Source organism: Aquila chrysaetos, chromosome 5 (assembly GCF_900496995.4).
Source record: "Aquila chrysaetos chrysaetos chromosome 5, bAquChr1.4, whole genome shotgun sequence".
Lineage (NCBI taxonomy): Eukaryota > Metazoa > Chordata > Aves > Accipitriformes > Accipitridae > Aquila > Aquila chrysaetos.
In genome coordinates this window covers 50729709-50750465 of record NC_044008.1, presented here as the reverse complement: position 1 = coordinate 50750465, position 20757 = coordinate 50729709, and the positions used below count along the sequence as shown (strand labels likewise).

The 20757-nt window shown below is 41.6% G+C and overlaps 1 protein-coding gene and 1 long non-coding RNA gene across 2 annotated transcripts; both read left to right on the top strand.

Annotated features, from left to right (window-relative positions):
• The first annotated feature begins 402 nt into the window (after window positions 1-402).
• Window positions 403-4889, top strand: C5H15orf40 (chromosome 5 C15orf40 homolog). The gene is made up of 5 exons (XM_030015312.2): window positions 403-539; window positions 618-744; window positions 1859-1986; window positions 4050-4179; window positions 4681-4889. The coding sequence occupies exons 1-4, from the start codon at window positions 465-467 to the stop codon at window positions 4140-4142; spliced, it is 423 nt and encodes a 140-aa protein (XP_029871172.1). The 5' UTR covers window positions 403-464; the 3' UTR covers window positions 4143-4179; window positions 4681-4889.
• Window positions 4890-5888: 999 nt separating this feature from the next.
• On the top strand, window positions 5889-19386 carry LOC115342280. The gene is made up of 2 exons (XR_003923701.2): window positions 5889-8489; window positions 18914-19386. It is a non-coding gene; the product is annotated as an uncharacterized LOC115342280 (long non-coding RNA).
• Window positions 19387-20757: the final 1371 nt, after the last annotated feature.

Here is a 20757-nt window from a genome sequence, read left to right as displayed (position 1 = left end):
GTCTCAAACCAGAGCCTTTAGACCAAGCCCTGTATTTCAAACCCCCTGCTCCGTAGGAGTCTTGACCCGCACCCTCTTCTCCCCGCCGCCCCCGGGCGGAGGTTTTTCATTCGGTCGAGACACGCAAAGCGTTGCTCTGACGCGGCGGAGGGGGGCATTGGAGCGCGCGGCGCTGGCGGGGGCTGCTCCGGTCCCGCCGCGGTCTCCGCCCGGAGAAGCCCGCGGAGGCGGGGCAGGAGCAGCCCCGGCCGCAGGGTGCCCCGGGGGGGGCCGCCGCCCTGGCGGCGCGGACCCGCTCGCCCCGCCCCGCCTCTCCCCGCGCCGCGGCGGGCCCCGCCCTCCCCGCGCCGCTCCGCCGGGGCGGCGGTGGCGGAGCGCGCAGGCGCGGCCGGGGCGGAGCCTGGCGCCTCGGGGGCGGGGCTAGCCGGTGTTGCCGGAAGGGCCGCGGCGCGCCGCCCTGCGCTATGCTGGCCCTCGCCGGCTTCCGTCGGCCGCTGGCGGCGGCGGCGCGGAGCGGCGGCGGGGCCATGCCCCGAAAGGTGCAGGGCGGGGAGGTCCGCGGCGGGGATGGCGGGCAGGTGGCGCCCGCGGTGACCGCGCCTCTTCCTCTGTTTCAGGGAAAAGCGGCCGGGAAGGGGCCCGCGGAACCGGGCGCCGCCGCGGGACCGGTGGTGGCGGCGGGTGAGGGCTGCGTGAGGGTGGCGGTTCGCGCCAAGCCCGGCTCCCGGTGCAGCGCCGTCACAGGTGGGGCCGCCGGCGCGGCGGGCGGGCGGGCCTGCCCTCCCCGCGCCCGGGACGCGGTGCTGCCGGCCGGGAGGCGGGATCTCGGGAGGGGCTGCCCGGCGGTGTGGCGGGCCGAGGACGCGGGGCGGGGCGGGAGGGCGGCGCGTTGGGCTGGCTGGGCGCGCGTGCTGCGGCCGCCGCCTCTGGGGAGCGGGGCGGGAGAGCTGCTGTGTCTGACTGGGCTTCCTCGGGAGTTCCACGGCTTACCTCTGCCCTCTGAGCTGTAAAATAAAAACCAGAAAATAATAATAATTAAAAAAGCCCCAAGCCCAGAGCACCAGGAAACTAGCGAGAGTAGTCGTTTCACGCTTTTCTTCAGCCGGGAGCATTTCTCTGACGTTCCCCTGCAGGTAACGCTAGGTGGAGCGGTGAGCACGATGTAACTTCTTCCGAACCGCTTTTTTTGAAAGGGGTTGCGGCGAGCACGCTCGCTCAGCGCTTCGGTTTGACGCGTGTCATTTTGTGCACGCCGTTTGTATCCCGAGAGGTTGTGCGGGTTTATTTGAACTGTGAAAGTTCGAGCTAATAAAACGTGTTCTCCCTCTACAGACCGGGACTTGCTTAGGTACAAATTAGAACTGTTTTTTCGACAGATACGTGTATGGGACTAACGTGGTGGACCGTGGTAGAGTATCCAGGCTCAGTTGGCAAAGCGATGAAATTTTTGATGATGGCGTAGCTCTCTGGGCAGCCTTATTTATCATGCTTTTTTTTGGTGGGGTCACCTGATTTGCATAATGCTGCGTGACGCCAAGCTGGGCTACGCCTGCATCAGAGTGAGAGGAGCTTAGAACAGTGCCCTGGTTGTGTGAAAACCCGTCGTTCACAGCTGCCCTCTGACACGGGTCTGAAGGCTTCGCTCTTCTTTGTATCAGAAGGTTATCTTTGTTTGTAGTGGCTAACAGCTTTAACTTAAGGGAGTTAGTGAAGTGTAAAAATGCCGTTACCTGCTAACCTATAAGTTTCCTTGGTTTTAAATTAAAATGCTTTTGAAAGCATAAGCATTCATTTTTAGGAGACAATAACTAGATGTTTTGAATATTTTGAGCATAAAATCCTTAAATATTTGTTATAGATGTGACAGCTGAGGCAGTAGGTGTAGCTATTGCTGCACCTCCATCAGAAGGGGAGGCAAATGCAGAGCTGTGTCGCTACCTCTCTAAGGTGCTAGAAGTGAAGAAGAGTGAAGTTATTTTAGAGAAGGTACTACTTCTTTTTTTTTTTTTTTTTTCCTTTCAGTCTTGCCCTACTACAGTTTAAATTCAAGATTTTTAAACTCACTCATTGAGTACAGGGAGCTGCTCTCCAAGTTCAGTCCAAAAGACACTTTAAAGGTGTTTAGCTGAGTTAGTGGAATGGTTCATTGAGAACAAACCTAGTGTAGGAAGAACCATAGCTGACCTTGAGCTCTTTAATCAGAATAGTTCTCATCATGATGCATTTTCCAAATTTGCGTGGTTCGTGTTTTCTGCGTTCTTCAAAGATTCTCTTGTTTTCATGCCAAATGCAGTTCACAAAATCTGTGCTTTGCAGAGAATGTGCATTTTATTAATAACTTTTTATTCATTTTTTTGAAGTAACTTCTGTATTTGAGTGAAAATTTTCTGACAATTAACTGTTACATATAAGTAAGAGCATATATAAGCACTCGGATTATAGCTGGGCCTCAAGAGTTTCTTTGTATTGGAATTTACATGTCTTGACTTTGGTGAGTGGAAACTCTTTGTTTTATTCATTGCGCTGAATAAATAATTTGTTTTATTAATTCATTGTACTTACAGTCAGTCTTTCCAGCAGTGTTCATTTATAGTTTATGAACATAAGAGCCTAATGAAAAATTGTGCTATTTATTTTTGTCTGTTGGTTTAAAGTAGTAGTTGTAGAAGTCTGTTAAAGGATAGTGGTAAATGGCAACATGATCAATGAATTGAGCACTGTGTTGCCAAAAGGTAGAGATGTGAAGGTTTGAGTTTTGTTTTTCCTGAATCATGGGCAAACTGCTTCATTTGTTTATCAACATTTTACAGATAACACTGTTTTCCTACCTTGAAGGGATGTTCAGGTTTAACTATATTATTCTCATAAGTGCTAAGCAGAGTTGAACATCAAAGGGGCCAGTGTTGTCTGACCTTGACTCAGTTGTTCTGAGCTACGGTGTCCACATAATTACATGCTAGTGTTTGTTTTTCATAAGCCACTGTTTGTTCTCAGTCAAGCATTGTGGTAAAGTCTGTATTTTACCTGTGGCTTAGACTTTTCCATCCTGATCTGCTAGGTGTGAACAGCAAGTGATTTTTTGGTACTGGTTGCTCTCTGACGTGCTACTTGCTTTATGATAAGTGCTAACATTAACAAAACCAATTCAAGTTGGGAAATCGGTGGGAAATGATCCAGTATAAAACCGATGTTACCAGATTTCTATGCAAGGGCCTTGATTTTCATCATCAGCTGGCTAGACTGCTTCAAAAATCTGTTTTTAATTTTAAATTTCATGCTATATTTCTGTGTAGTAGAGCTAAGGACTTTTTCCTCCTTGAGGATGTCCCTTGTGGGCTTTTCAAACTTTTTGCCAGGCTGCAGATTAACAAGTAACTTGTTTCTCATGGTTTACTGACTACTAGCAAAGTTGTGTCTTCAGGCAATACGAAATGAAGTTGCATGTTTGTCAGTTGCTATGTAAAATAGGCTTTTTTTCAGTAATGCAAAAACAGGTCAATATTTCAAGTAACTGCTGTATGAATCTGAATGTCTTATAGGTTATATACGATGTGATTTCTTTTCATTTAGTTGATGTTATCAACCTGAGAACTCAGCTTAAGAGTAACTAATACTCTGTGGGAGGCAACTCTGAAGAAAGATCAGAAAGTAAACAGTTATCAAATATACATACATATATACACACCCACTTTTTAAAAACAAAAATGCAAATTAGTTGGCGTCTTGCTTCTGGATGACACAAGTCAATTATGGAAACTTATCACTCCTTGCTTTTTGTTCTAGCCTATAAAAAGAATATAAATTCAGGGCATGCTCTGGGAGCTGTATCCAATTTTAAAACGAGAGTAGATAAGACGTTGTTTTCCACCTTTCAAATAACTGGAAAGGACATTGATGAGCTATCTCTTACTGCTGTTAATTCTTCATACCCACACTTTAAGAATTATTTTTAAAGTATCTGATATGTTGGCATTACAGTGAGATTATTTTGGAATGTGTATTTGGTGATGATTCTCTGAAAGATGTTTTTTTGTGTGTGTCTAAACCAGGGTGGTAAATCACGTGAAAAAGTGGTGAAGATTTTGGTATCGATGACACCAGATGAGATTTTAGAAAAACTGAAAAAAGAAGCTTCCAGTTGACGTAAAACAAGAGCGGGAGATGGGACAATGCATCTTGGTAAATGGACTGATATTCTTTCTTGTGTAAATCTAGTCCTGTTGAGAATGTGGGTAATGACTAGGGAAAGATACTTCTTCCCCCTGCCCCTCCTTGTTAATATAGCTGCTGTATAGTTGAAGTTTTTTGTGTAGGTTTGGTTAGAAAAACTCGTCTTTACAGAGGCTCTGTGCCTGCTTCTGTCACTACAGACTTTTTTTCCCCCTCTGGAGAGTTTCATGTTGGTGAATTTGTCCTCTTTGCTGGTCCCTAAACAAATGGTTTAGAAAACTTGTTTCTTAGTGAAACAAACTTTGGTTAACAAAGTGAAAGGCTTGGAGTGACAGGCTTCAATGTGAAAAGTGGTACAAAAGGATGAGTCTGTCAGGATGGTAAAGACCCTAGAATAATGTTCTCTTCAATATCTAGTGGCAGTTACTGGATGCAGTTTTGCACTATGTGCACATATGTACATCTAAAATAAATTTATTTGAAGCCAATATACTGTTGTTGATCACACAGGCAAGCTAAAAGCACAATCACCTGAACAACTGAAAGAAAACCAGAAGTTTGCAGTATGAAAAACTGACCCAGAACCTGGTAATTGCATACACGGTGTCACTTCGTAATAGTCTGTAATTAGTTTCCTGAAGAGTAGAGATACAGTCATGTATCTCTGCCAAATGTATGTCAAGTGTAATGACTGTTTTTAATAAAAAAGGCAAAAAGTATTATCAAACTTTGTTTTGTGTTTATGTTTTTAACAAAAAAATTGTTTCCTAGAAGTCACTTATTAGAATGTTATTTTTAAACTTTTTTGCAATCTTTCCTTGGTTTAAAAATGAGTAATATTCCAACCCATAGAGAACCAAGCAGAGTCATTTGTAGAACGGAGCAAGAAGTCTGAAACAAAATAGGCAACTACACTCCACTCTCAGGGCTAATGAAAAGAAGACTTAACCTCTCTCTTTACCGTGCTTCAGAGGTCAGAGTAAAATTTAACTAGTATTTCCCAAAAATGTATGTGATATCACACATGTCTCTGGTAGGAGTTTGTTTTTTCATCTGCATCACTGCTGATGGCTGAAATTGTCCTATATTTACTATGGTTGTCATATTTAAAAAAAAAATACATATAAATGTAATGCCTAAAGTAAAAAAACTGCTCTGAAGGTTTGCTTAAGGTTTGCCGTACCCTCTCCTGGAAAACAATGTTATGAATGCATAAGTTACAGCTAAATTTCTCTACTAGCTTCATGCAGTGCAGACTTAATAGCTCATAATTTAGTCTTTCATGAACAAAAATCTTTTGCTTTAGGAAATTCTTTCTGCTTCCTGTTATCCTAAATATTGCAACAATTGCTTTTAGAGTTAGAGAACTGGTGCTTGTCAAGATGACAGTTCCTTCAAGGTGACTCATTTTAAAGATGTTATGAAAAATGTTACTTTCTTGTTTGGAGAACTAAGTCTAAATAGTGAATGCTGTTTGCTTAATGGTTTGTATCTGGGCTCCTTATTTCCCCAGGCTTTTGGTCAGCCATACATTGCCGCAGTTGCTTTTCCTTACTTGTCATTTTCAGTCTGTACAGGCTGATTTTGTTCTACTGTTCAGTCAGTTTTGGTTCACAGCTCCTTGCTGTTTCATCTCTTCTTGCCCAGCAGAGGGGTACCGTGTCTTACAGAAAAATTAAGGCAAAGCAAGCCAAAACTAAGTGTTCATGGGTTGGTTTTCTAAATTATTTCCTAAACTTCTTTTTATCTTGAGTTGAAGACAGCAATCCAAAGATTGAGGAATCCTGCAACAGGATGCTGTTTACAGGATGCTGCAACAGCCATTATAAAGATTTCTTTGGAAGCTAATACCATGTGTTACACTATATGTATTATATACTATATTGAAATAATGTATTATACTTTCCCATGACTTCAGACCCAGATTGAGGCAGGAGCTGGATAGGCAGGTACAGTCTCTGAAGTACATTGGTCTTGAATGATGATTATATACAACAGTAGCCAATTTAATCTTTTAGTTTCCTCTCTGTCTTGTCAACATGTTCTGCCTCGTCTTTGCTAGCTTCTGCTTCGGAGGTTTCACCTTTCCTAAACACCTTCAGCTGGCATTCTGCATCTTTTCTTCCTAATCGGTGAAAGTAACTTGAAGACAAATAGGGTGCCTTCATGTTATTATGCTGTCATTTTTATGTAATGTGAGTCAGGCATATTGTCATAGTCATAACTTGTCAATCAGAAGACAAGTACTGTTCAGCTAGGAAGTTTAGTAATCCTTGGGAAAACAACCACTGTGCCCTCCTCCCTATTGCATTTCTGTTTTCTATTGCATTTACAAGTACGTGTGTGGGGAGAGAGGGAGCCATTTATATAATACTGATTTTTGTGCTTGGCCAAGCCAAGTCCTTTTTCTTTCATCTGGATTGTAATATGGCATTTAAGACTCACTTCAATCTGTCCAGTTCAGTCATCATATGGTATTTTTTCAAAGCTTGTTGCAGTTGGCTGGTTTATAGCATTGCTTCTTAGGAAGCAGAAATATTATTGGTGGCATGTATCAAAGCCCTAGCTTCTCTGCTCAAGGCATTACTTGGTTGAGGCCTTGGTGAATGTGTGAAAAAGCCATGGCAGATGGAAGCCCCAGTAGCAATCAAAGCAGAGGGATGGAAAGTAAGTTCTCCAGGTCGTAGTGCCCCATCTCACTTGAGGCTGAAACAGCACACTAGCTTGTAGTGTGGCAAATAAAGCCTTTATGTGCTGGGAACAGAGAATATACATTTAATATGAGTAACCAAAATTATTTTAGAAGGGTAGTATAACACTGGCATGTTGTCATATCTAATATCTGAGAGCCTCTTGTATCAATGTTTTTCATGCAGTCTTCCAATTATATCCATAATATCTTGGTTTTCTGTACATGTATCCTAGTGAAATGCCCGGGAGGTAGGAATTGCTGGACCATTGTGTGTCAAAATTGAGGTACAGAAGAGTTAAACAGCTTGTGTGACCAGACAAGTCAATGCTAAAACTGATTTAGGCCTAGCTCTTTCAAATATTGCATCAAAATCCTAACCCATCAACTATCTTTTCATGAACACAGTGAAATACCTTTCATTCTATTGAGAAAATTGTGCTAGCAAATATCCCTAACTCTTCAGCAGAGTATGTTTTTAATAGAACAGAGCTTTGTGATATTGTAGGAGGCTTCTTCCAAGAATTTCAAAATGCTTTTCACATCCCTGTCTCAAAATAAAACTTAGCTCTTACTCCTAGACCAGTTTGAAAACATTGTGGTGCCAGTTGCTACCCTCCATTTACTTGTTGGTCCCTGCTTTATCCATGTGCATTAAGCTACATGATTACTCAACTACTTGAAATCCTACTATTGACTTAAGCGCTGTCCTCTTTTCCTAATGCGTTGTCTGACCAGTTTCAGTAAAATCTGCCTAATGGTGATTTAATATCTTACTGCTTACAGACCTGGGCAGTCAGTGCATTTTTTATATAACTAAGTTATTTAAACATTAGCAAAATAGAAGTTACCTGAATAAATTCTATGCCAGGCAGTCCTATGGCATAGAACATTCTTGGTCTTTCATCCACTTGGTTACATTTATTTTCTAAAATCCAGCTTTGAAAGTAGGTATATGGTTTCATTGCAGTACTCTAATATGCTAATTAGGGATACTTAATTATACCCACTGAAGCTGGCCTCTTTGCTCTTTTACTTTCAATCCACTCCATTTATCACCTGCAGCACATTCCTCTCTCTCCTTTTAGTCCCAAGTGTTTCTAAATACCCATTTCTTCAGGTATCGTCATTCTGAATAATCCTTTATAATTGACAACTTTGTCAATAACTGGCAGTGACAATTTACCAGAAAGTACAGTTTAATATCTTCCTTCTTTCAGTCTCCAGGAAGATAGATACACCTGATCATTCCACTCATTACTTCAAGTGTCTCACTCTGTGTTTCCTCTCTCATACTGTTTATTTGCATGTGTAAAACTTGAACCAGCTGAGTCCCTTTTTAAAATTTTTTACTTCAACCTACTATATTCCCCTCTTAATGTTTTTAGTCTTTAAGTCAGGAGGATGATTCATTGCCATATTAGCTATTTTAAAAATGTGCTTCCCTCTCTTCTTCTGGGAACACAGTGCTTTACTCACATGTAAAGTGTATCTTGGTTATTATTCTCTAGGAATGCTGCTGCACTTGGGGCAACGTGCTGTTAATGTAACCAAGGCACAATAAACAGTCAAAAAGCTGCTGAAGAAATTAAATACTTGCCTGAAAGGAGGAGTCTGATACTTCTCTAAGGTACTGGGAATTCATTTCTTCCTGGTTCTTTATATATTAGCTTTTCAAGTAATTGTTAATGAGCCATGAAGAATTTTGCTTTTGTCTGTAAATGCTGCATTTATTTGGTTTTGCATTGTTGCAAGAGCTGGGGAGGTTAGAGCAATGAAGTAGTCTACCATACCATCTTACTACAGCTTGAGGCTCAGTTTTTGGAATGTTGTTTAAATAACATTTTAAGTTCCCAAGTCTGAAGTAAGGCAGGTGGAAAGGGAAAGATATTGAATATCTATTTAGCAGTTGGTCACTATAGAAACGTGCTGTAAAGAGAACAGTTAACCATGGACTTAAGGAGAGAAGAGTGTTGGAATGAACAACAGAGGGTCAAAGGCTCATTTTGTGCTGCTCAGATAAAGCAGTTGTCTGCCTTAAGAGAATAACTGGGGTTACAAAGTGTAATTCTGGGGTGATTATCATTAAATTGCCTTTTTTCTATTACCTAGTATGTGTGCAATGCACATGGGAAGGGCTGCAGCATATTGTTCTTTTGGCCAGCTTTCATTGCTATAGTGTTTTGTAAACCAGGATGCATTGAGGCATAATTTATAAAAAATTTCAAAGCTCTCAGTACGTGTTTGGACGTACTTGGTGCCCATCTGTCTGAAAGGGCCGTTAGCAAGTTGAATTTTACAGAACAAGCTATTTCTGTGGAACCTTTTTTTTACTGGTGGTACTTTCAATAGCTTGTCTTAAAATCTACAAAGTTTTCTGCTGCTTTTCTCATGTTCGGAAGGTCTGCGGGGTTAAATTTGATAGTGATATCATCACACGTGCTCAGCTCAAGCAGACATCTTTCTGCCATCTCTGGGCCCTGGGTTCGTATGCCCTCTTGCTGCCCCTCACGCTCAGTTTTGCTGCTGCTGTTTTAGGTAAGTGCCCTCCAGCAGGACCAGGCTCTCTGGGGTTGTTTCTGCTCTTTATTTGTCACATCGGCATTGTTGCTGATGCTTACCTCCTTAGATGCTGCTGCGTTTCTTTTTCTGTTTCTTGAGCCCGACAGCTCTTTGAGATGCATTCATTGTGGAAGGGGGGAAAAAAGACCTTGTGATATAATCTTGGCAATCAGAGGGCAAACCTGTCCCTTCCAGTGAGGCCCTGTAGCAGCTGTGGGAAGCCTCCTGGCATTTGCCCTTTAATAAAATGTCTCCTTTTGTCTTCAGTAAATCTGACAGCAATCAGCTATCAAGTATGTGAGGTCATGTTCCTGCTATGAGGAAAGATTGCTATTAGCTACTAGGATGCACTTCTGAACAGACAATTTTCTTCAGTTTCTTAGCTGCCTTTTTATAATGGAAGTGCAATCTGTTACTAATAAACCTGATAGGTTTATGTTTTCAGGGGGCATTTTTTCTTTTTGTTTGAAAAACCTGATTAAGCTCATCACTGGCTGAATATAAATGCTAATACATAGAGGGGACCAGCCAGGCAAATTGCACTTGGCTAATTTTACTTAATGAGAATGTCTGATTCTGCTCAGTCACTTCCTCACTCAGTTCAGGTTCAGCTACTAAAGCAGACCCAGGAGCTTTTTGTTAAATATTTTTAAAAGATGATCAGCTTATAATGATGTTCTCAAACTGTATGACTTCTGTTTGCTGTGATGGCTGTCACATATCAGCTGGAATAAATTTTTTTCTTCATTTAGTACAGTGCCAGGCAATAATTCTGGCAAAAGATAAATGTGAAATTAGAGCATCTGAAAACACTAATTTGACAATAGCTGTCATTAAATTGTGGATGCGTGGCAAGGCCGGTCTTTCAGTAGCCAAATGACTGTGTGTGTAGAAGTAAAGAAGGTGTAAGATCTAATTAAACACAATTTTCAGTAGTCCAAAAAGTATATAAATCCTAAATCTGCAAAAATAAGTAAAGTGAGCCTGTCAGTGGAGGTGTTGGTATACATGTGTTACACACTTAAAGAAACAAAGACAAAAAGAACATGTAATACCAGAGCTTGCCATAAGCCTTTCTGCCAGCTTTATGGGCTTGCCATTGCAAATCTGAATTTGAAAATATTTTTTTTCTCTGATCTTGCTGTAAGATAGACCTCCACAAGAAACAGAAAATTTTCTGCATCACTGTTCACGTCACAGGGCTGTGAAGAAAAGTTCCACTGAAGCATGTTTTATGGCAAATTGTGTTTAACAACCTTTTCTAAAAAAAAGCTTTGGTTTCTCAGCTGCATATGATTCCTGCTCACTTCAGGTTCTTTTACCCAGGGAAGAATTTAGTGAAGTGCTCCAAGTTTTACACGCTTGGGCTTATGAACTTAAATAAGCAATTTCTGTTAGTTCATTTTCAGATCTTAGATTATTTCCAGGCTGGGTTTTAGGCTTTGTCCTGCAGTTATCCAGTGGGAGGTACCTTGATTAGACTCTCTGAAGAAAGAGAACTTGTTTGTTTGATTCCTGGGTTTGCATGCTAGGTGAACTTCTCCAATCCAAAAATAAAGAAAATAAAATAGGGGGCGCGTGGGGGGGGGGGCGCGTGGGGGAAGGAATAATTTACAGTACTCAAAGGTCACTTATTGGGCTAGGAGCAATTTTGCTTTGTTTGTTGGAAGTATTTGCTGCATGTCCTTCTAAGCTCTGCTGGGGAGGAACATGCACAGAATAGCAGGTGTGATAGACTCTAAATGTTTGATAGCACTTGCTCTGCTGTTTAGCACTCAAGTCAGAATGGGGAAAAAAAACCTGTCAGGTCTTCAAAGACTGTGAATCTAATAATTTACAATATAACTTTCAGAGTTATTTTTTACTTGCAATCTATGAATCTAGGTGGGAAAAGGATATTACCTATCGCCTCTTAATGTAAACCCTGAGCCTTTAAATGCCAATCTGAAAGTTTTCAGGAAGGAAAGATTCATCTTCTGAAATGATAGATTCATGTAAGGGCCATTGATGTGTAGTATAGAAAGAGCATCTACTGATGCTTTTGTTATTTAGAGTTGTGTGGGTTAAAATACAATTCAGATGGAAAAGTTGGTGAGCTGCTCATAACTAGTTCATCTATTCTGCCTTCCCAACTCTTTCAAGTAAATTGATTCTACAAAGGCAGCTACAGTTTGCCAGTATTTTTTCATTTTAGTGACCGAACTATTATCCTTCACAGCAAGTCAGGACTAACACTTTGTAATTGCTGTGAGAGGCTGGCACATCCCCTCGACACCGGAGTCAGCCAACTGGAACTCCCAGGGTCTTGTCTTATCTGCAGAGCTTTGCCCAAAGTATTGTGAAGTCTCCCACAGGTTTCCATTACGCTAAATTGGCAGCCCTGGGAGCCCAGCCTCCAGCCTTTTGCAATGGGAGGAGCTGCTGCCAGAAATGCTCATTCAGGTTAGTGGATACAGTGAGAGTTTGCTCTGCAGGGGAAGGTAACTGTGGACTGTTAAAAATGCTTTCAAAATATGAGACACTCTCTTCTATTTCTGTGTCGGAAAAGAAAGCATTAAGACTCTAATTAGAAGAGAAATTTGAACTCGGAGAAATTCATACCCATCATTGCCACCTTTCTTTCATCTCTGAATTTTAGACCTAGCCCCTCTGCTGTAGTATTTCCACTGTTGAAAAAAAAGGGGATGACGCTTCAAGGTTTAAGTGAAATCACTTGGGAATGGTAAAATTAGGTCTTCTGATTAACTGACTCATTCAATAGCGTAGTACGTGACAGGGTAAATCAAACACTTGTTTTCTTTTGCTTTACTGTCTGTGAACAGCACTGAGCAGAAGAGACACCCGTCTTTGTTTCTTCCAAAATGATGGGCTTTCTCCGCAAAGGAGCTTTTGGTCTACTGCTACATGCCTGTTCAGTTCCAGAGGATAAATACAGCCCACAGTTTTAGAGGATAAATAAATCTGTGACTTCTTAGTTGCAACAAAAAAGTGTGACTGGAGGCAGGTTTGGCAGCAGAGAGCTATCAAGACTGTTGTGAATGTTGGATTGGCAGCAGGGGAGATAGCTGTATTTAAGGACTTTAGAGAAGAACTTGTCCTAAACAATAAGGTTTGAGCCAATTCTAGAGACTAGGACTGCTGATTATCTTTGTGTCCAGTTTCATGAAGGACAGAATCTTTTCCAAAGAAGAATGTCAGACTTCTAAAGTAAGAAAATAAGAGCATATAAACTAGGTATAGCAACCTCTGTGGTTTGTCCCCTTTCCCCAGTCTTTTATGTTTGTAATAACCTACAAATTCTCATTCTAGATTAGACGTGGGTTCTTGGAGATGCACACTCCTCTGTTCCTTTGGTAAAGCACAAAGTCTCTTGTTGCCACTGTAATACAAATAGTAATAAGAGCATAATCAGGGTTGTATTTGTTTTGTGGTTATTCTGAACGCTAGAGACTTACAGTAATTATAATACCATTAAATAGTAATGGAAAAAGATTTAAAAGTAGATCATGAGACTCCTGGAAGGAGATGAAAATCTTGCTCCGTTTTCTTCACTACCCCAGGCATTGCTTTCCTCTCTTTTATGGCAAAAAGAGCAACCTAAAATGATTTCCAAAATGCTGGAGCATAGATCAACCCCTCTGGGCTAGGGGCCAAGAGTGCTGTATAAAAGACAGGTTTGGAGGGGGAGAAACTAAACAGGAATGAATTCAGTTTCAAAAATTAGTTTTCTGTAATTTTGGAAGTGCTTTGCATCTGACTGCATTTAGTAGTCAGAGATACTGCATTTAGTGCCAGGAGACAGGAATATAACTATGAAGAAAGCAATCCTTCCATATACCTCTCACCATGGGATCTGATTGCTTTATAAATCTATGCAGCCGGTGTTATGACTCTATTTCAAATTTTTTTTGGAGTATGCTGCTGTGAAAATATTATATGATATGGCCCTATGACCCAGCCCTCTGTTTCATGAAACAACACTCAGTCCCAACGTTACGTTTTGTATATGCCAGTGTAAGGTGGTATTTGTCTCCCATCTTCTTTCATAATGTGTTCACAGTGTAAAGCTCCTGTTACGTGCTTGAAACTTTGTGTAAATACAAGGGATAAGAACGCTATCCATCTAGAAGCCAGGTAATAAAATTGGTTGTGCTAAGACTTAAGGTGGCAAGGTCCCAAGGGCCAGAGGGGTGTGTGTAGGTTCTGTACTTTGCACATGAGATAGACCAGCTGTGGTGAGTTGACCCTGGCTGGATGCCAGGTGCCCACCAAAGCTGTTCTATCGCTCCCCCCCTCCTCAGCTGGACAGGGGAGAGAAATTATAACAAAGGGCTTGTGGGTCGAGATAAGGACAGAAGAGATCACTCACCAATTACCATCACGGGCAAAACAGACTCAACTTGGGGAAAATTAACTCAATTTATTCCCAACCAACCAGAGTAGGGTAATGAGAAATAAACCCAAATCTCAGAACACCTTCCCTCCACCCCTCCCTTCTTCCTGGACACAGCTTCACTCCCGGATTCTCTACCTGCCCCCCGCAGCGGCGCAGGGGGATGGGGAATGGGGTTTACGGTCAGTTCATCACACGTTATTTCTGCTGCTTCATCCTCCTCAGGGGCAGGACCCCTCACACTCTTCCCCTGCTCCAGCGTGGGGTCCCTCCCACAGGAGACAGTCCTCCATGAACTTCTCCAATGTGGGTCCTTCCCACGGGCTGCAGTTCTTCACAAACTGCTCCAGCGTGGGTCCCCCACGGGGCCACAAGTCCTGCCAGAAAACCTGCTCCGTGGGCTCCTCTCTCCACAGATCCTCAGGTCCTGCCAGGAGCCTGCTCCAGCGCGGGCTTCCCGCGGGGTCACAGCCTCCTTTGGGCATCCACCTGCTCCGGTGTGGGGTCCTCCACGGGCTGCAGCGGGACAGCCTGCCTCACCATGGTCTTCTCCACGGGCTGCAGGAGAATCTCTGCGCTGGTGCCTGGAGCACCTCCTCCCCCTCCTTCTTCACTGACCTAGGGGTCTGCAGGGTTGTTTCTCTTACATGTTCTCACTCCTCTCTCTGGCTGCCATTTCTGCCTATCCCACAACTTTTTTTTCCTTCTTAAATATGTTATCACAGAGGTGCTACCGCTATTGCTGATGGGCTCGGCCTTGGCCGGCGGTGGGTCCATCTTAGAGCCGGCTGGTATTGGCTCTGTTGGACACAGGGGAAGCTTCCAGCAGCTTCTCACTGAAGCCACCCCTGTAACCCCCCCCCCCCGCTACCAAACCCTTGCCACACAAACCCAATACACCAGCTCCAAGGAGCCTTTCAGCAGTTGCAAGGCTATTGCCTTGCCCTTTTGTTGAGATGGATATGTGTTAGGGGAAAAAAAGATTTCTTTTGGGTAGTTTAGTCTGTCTACTTTGTCTTGTGTGAGCCGCAAGGTCTACATTGGGCCCTGATTATAGTGTCTGTCTGTGGTTGTTGCAGTGTTTACAGTGTTTATTTGTGAGGGAGGGATGATGTATGTGACTTTGGTTAATGATGCTTTAACACATAGTGCTTCCAGTCCAAATTGGAAGAGCGCATCCAAAGAGAAGGACAGGCTATGCATGATAAATACCTCTCCTGCTGCACAGTTAGAATAGGCTTCATAACAAATGTGAAAAATGCAATTTCATTTTCCTTCAGCTTTTCAATTTCCTGCTAATAGCTTTCATAGAGGAAAAAATGTTTTTTGTCAAAATCGTTGTAATTTAAAGCCATCTAAATTTGAAAGCTCTTAGAAGGTTACAAAGGTGAATTAAAATACCCATTTTAATTGTTCCTTAAGCATACTATGTTTGATTTTCGTTTATTCCTTTACTTCCTCTTGTGTATAGTGAAGTTTCCTGACAAAGGGCCAATGAAGAGGATTTATAAACTGATCTTAGTATAATCACATGCTGGCCTGTATCAGAATTCAGGATGTATTGCTTATCTTAACCTGAAGTGATGTGTTAATTTGACTTGGAAATGGAGAAAGATGTGTACACAAAGTAAACAATTTATTGAATTAAATAAAATCGTAACTACAGATCAGTGTTTCTGCTGTAGTGTTTTGCTAGTTAAAATAGAAGGCCTTGCTGTTACTGCATGGGAATCTGCAGTTTATCATCTGCCGGCAGATAATTAGCCCTGTTACCAAATTGTGCGCTTTCCAGTTTTGCCTGCAGGCCGGCAATGTCACAGGGACAAGCAGGGCATTGTCAGCCTCGGAAACAGCGCAGACCCAGCGTGGCACTTCCCCACCCCAGTTGCGATGCAGATGTTACATGCACAAGATCCTTCATGCGTTATAACATTTGCTCAGGTTCTCAGCATGCTGCAGTGGACTGACTGCTCCTATATATTTATATCTGTTATGCTCACAGGAAAGAATGTGGTTTATTTAGCAGCTTAATCCATAGGAATTCAAATAAATTCTACTCTTTGGACTCTGTGCTTGTTTTCAGGTCTGTGGTGTTCTCCACCCCTGTCTGCGTTAACCCAGACAAATCCTAGTGAGGTGTCAATGACTTTTTGTTACGTACAGTCATTTTCTTTTGTTAAATAACCCCCTCTCAGCTGTTGAAACTGAGGCACTCTTGTGTAGTTAACTATGAGATTGCCATATTCAACTCTACTCCTCCCTCTTGCAAGCAATAGTAGGGGAGCTCCGCAGAGATTTTAGTAGGTGCTGTAAGGATCCTGGGCTCTCCTGAACTCAGCTGGGATCTCCAAATAGGCTGCTTTTATCCCAAGTGGTGCAGGCAAAAATACTATAAGGTCACTGCCACACGCTATTCAGCAATGAAGCTGTCCCAAAGTAACAAATCAATAGTTGATGATAAACAGTGTACAGGAGGTAGAGGTCCCATACTTAAGCCATTGTTAAGAAAGAAGGAATTGGCCATGAGCTCCAGGAGGTTCAGAGAATAGCTTCCAGAGGAAAGTGTGGAAAATCTGTCCCTCAATTAATCTAAAATTAGACTGGACAAAAAAAACCCCAAACCCCACTATAAATGTGCTATGTATGGAGGGATGGGGTGATGGCATGGTGGCATCACAACAGGTAGAGTGAAAGAGGCTGGTGATGGACAGGGAGTAAAGATTTTTCCATTTAGAGACTATTCTAAAGCCCTGCTCTGATTTTTCCAAATGAAACCAAGGTATTTCATATGGGCTTAACTCAGGGTTGACGTTTTGGTCATCTTGATGCTCACTTTGGGAGGTGTGAATAACCAAAATGAGCTGATGTTCACTTGTTAAGATTTCCTTTCTTAATTCTGAGTTACAATTCTTAGTGATTTCTAGCAATCCTTAAAGTTTCTATACTAGCAGCAGAAAACATGAAGAGCCAGAGGTTTTCAGAGCCATGTCTTGGGTGGCATGGTTACAGACAGGTTTCTGCCTTTTAAAACATAGTATAGGAGGTGTGATCTAAAGAGACAGCAATTAACAGTTAAAAGTCATTCGTCAGCCAATGTCCTGTAGCACTGCTGCGTGCCATATGCATGTGCAGCAAAAGTGGAGTTGAGCCAAAGAGCAGCTGAGTTTGTGGACAGCTTTGAATCCAAAGTCACGATGGGACCTGCTGGGATGTCTAGGATCCTCCCCCGGAGCATTAATGCGAAAAAGATACCATCTGGAGGAATTTTCTTGCCAAGGGACTGTGATGCCATCTTTGTCTTCCAGTTCTTATCAATCACAAATGGCTTTTAAATAGATTTGTATTTTACCTTCAGTCAGATGATTTCGTCTTCTTAGCTACTAAGGACACTCTGACCTTTCAATAGACTTCTAGAAGAACACTTTATTTCTGATGACACGTTTGTTGCAACGGCTGCTCTGTCACTCTTCTCTTTCCTTTTCCTGCACCAGTACCTTCCCTCTTTCATCACAGCTGACTCATACGCTCTTCTCCTTACCACTGTATTTTCTTTCATCGTCTTTTGCTGTAGGTGCAAAGAACAACTTTACCTTTAGCGTTTTTGAAACTCAGATGTTTAACTATGTAATTCTAGTAGTTTGCATTAAAATTTTTGCATCTACTTGATTTAAAAAAAGGCAAGCACTGTAATACTTCCATAAGGCTGGAATTTTACTCACTCTTGCCATGATTGTATAGTGTGTGCATGAATGTTTTTAAAATCAATTAAATATAAATTGATAGCACCTTCAATACAGTAACCGTCACAAGTTTTATTGATGTGGAATCTAGTTTGCCTAGATTACCCCCTCATTTTTAATGCACCTCTCTTTAATTCCATGTTAACTATCAAATTGGACTACCTATACCTCTTAGCTATGTGAGGCTGTCTTTATGCTACTTATGTTTTTGAAGGGCTTTTCTACTACACCTATAGGATTAAAGTCACTTATTGTGTAGTGCAGGGCTAGCTTTGAGAGCTTGCTAGGCCACAGAATCCCAGCTATATGCCTCTAAATACTATGCTGTATAACTATAGAGTGACATAAGGGTAGTGTTTAAATCAAGTCACTGCCTTCATAGTATCTCTAATGTGTTTGGTTTTAGTTTAAAAAATAAATATTTAAAAATCAGCAAACAAATTAATTCACTCACCAGAATGTTTCTAATGCATTGTGTTGGGACATACGGACCCCAGCTGAGGTTGTTATACACCATACCTATGCTTTAAATGGAGTAGCCCCTGCCTGGGAGGATTTGTAGCCAAAATACAGAGCATGGAAGAGGGAAACAGGGCAGACTTAACCACAGTTTTATGGGTGGAAGCTGAGACACAATAGCATTAACAGTGGCTTGTAGCTAAGCTGGGAATTAACATGTGCCTGGTTCTATCTTTGAAAACATCCTTTCCTTTTAACTTTCTTTTTAGTTCAGGTAGAATGACTGGCATTGTGGCAAAGTTGTCTTTTAGAATTTTGAAGTAGCTTTAAATGGTTTTGTCTTCAGGAGTGCTCAACAATATGAGGAACTAGGAAAATGGATATATCTGAAATAAATAGCCTGGTGCCTGAGTGGGGATAGAAAGGAGATAGTAAAAACAGTATTGGATTTAAAAAAACATTTTTAGGCCAGTAGTAAGAACATGTCTAATGCAGGTATGGAGGGAAGTAAGATTAGGCTGATCTCTTATTACCGAGCACTAAATCCATTTTGTCTCTAAAAACTAAAATCCTGCCGGTGAGGTGTAAAGAGGTTCTTCAGTTGGATTTACCCAGACTGCAGGATATGTGATCGATAGCTATTTGTTTATCATCCCTTAGATCTCTCCACCTTACTTAAGACTTAAACTCTGCCAGTATAATGAGCCAGCTGCTTAACTGTTTCCAGATTGCTTGGTCCATATTCTGCTGGCTTGTTTTATGCTGGGGAGGTCTCTGGAGTCTGTGGAGGAGGAAGGACTTTCTCTTCTGCCCCCGCTCCTCACCTCCCCAGACTGTGGTGTGGCAGTAAAGTCACCTGATAACCAATAATCAAATCTCAAAACTTATTTTCCCCTACAGGATTCAGGATACACAAGGAAATGGCCACGAAACAATTGTTCCTTTACCTGAGCCATTCTCCTTCCCGTCCTTGCCCGGGCTGTACAATATACCCTTCCACTCCCTTCTTACCTTAGAACAACAAAAAAATTTAATTCTGGTGATGGAAGTATCCTCTGAGCTGCGGGGTTGGAGAAATAGGATTTACCCATGTTGGCAATTTAAGGTAAAGCTCCTTTACATTCTTCTACCAGTTTAGCTGTAGCTGGTGTTTAGAGGAGGGTAGCTGTACCCCAAGCTTGATGTTCCATCAGCTCACTTCAGAGTGGGTGTTTCAAGCGTGTGGCTTCTAAATGAGTAACATGAACTTGATCTGAGAAGAACATGTGTCCAACAGAGCTCTTGCACTAAACTGATGTAAACTCCAGAGGTTTTGTATGCTGTATTTAAATGTTCATACCATTAAAAGCACTGAAGCAGTATTCTTAAACATACTTTGTTTTAGGTCTCAGTGGCATTCATAAATCTTGATGATTACAGAAGGGTAAAACTTAAAAACCAGGCCTTTGCTTTGGAAAAAATAATTTTATTTTGTAAAAAGAATATGTAATCATTTGGGGCTGGCTGCCCTTGGCAATTCTTACAGTTACTTTATTTTTCTTGAGCACATTTTCAATACAAAATGTATCATTTCAAGCATTTCTTCAGAAACAGACTTCAGACATGACTTTGGACAAAGAGCACCTGGTTTCTGATCAGCTCTGATCATGCTAAACTTGGAACATGGTGGCCAAAAGCTATGTGAAACTTCTTATGGTATGCTTGGTTTTTTAACTTTTATCTGAACAGTACTAATTATAATCTTAAGTATTTAATTTATGTGGGAATATAAATACCAAATTGTCTTTCCTCACACTGAACAAGAGCTTTGAAAAAGCTTAGTGTCTTAATCATTCTTTTAACGTCACATGTTTCAGTTTGAAGATTCTGCTTGAGTCCTTGAAGATTCTTTCTTTCATGGATAAGGTTGGGCATTGGTTATTTTTGTAGTTCTATAACAAATAACTAAGTTGTTTTCTTAACTTGAACTCATCTTTTGAATAGATAAGTTTTTTCTTCAAACAGTGAGCAGAAGCAGCTTTGATACTTGTTATTGATATATCTTTTATTAGTGAAGCAAAGTTTGAATTACACAATATGCAAAAAAAAAAAAAAAAAAAAGGCAGCCCATACTTGTGGAAAAAAGTTACTGAGCTGCTGAAGTATTATTTGGAAAAAAAAAAAAAAAAAAAAAGCATCTCTGTGTTAGGAAAAAGACAACATTCGTTTGTATTCCTGCTAGTCACAAATAACACAAAAGGTAACCATTGGGGATGATGATTTGATTTATCCTGTTGTGTGTTTATTAGACTTAGAGTAAAACATAGTTATTACCAACTTTCACCATCTCTAGTAATAAATTTGCATTTTGACAGGACAGAGTAGTTAAAAAGTCAGGGGGTGAGCTGCATAGAAATAACACTTTTGACACCACTGTTTCGCATAAGCAAATGAGGACGGACAACCACTAAGTGCAGCTGTGCTTTACTGAAGAAAAATATAGGCCATGGTAAACAAAAATAAATTCCAGCCCGTGGGGCCTAATGAAAAAATAATCCTCTTGAGAGGCAAGATCATTGTGCACCATGACAGTACAGTTGCCGTCTACTCTCCTGGCAGTGCTGGAGCTGCTGGGCTCTTGTTTTGATCTCTAGGATTTACCTCCGTGTGTCTCAAATCAGGCTGCATATTTCCTAGGTAATTTCAGGGAAACCTGATCTGCCCTATAATCTTGCTTAGCTTCTGGTCATTAGAGTATCAGCGCT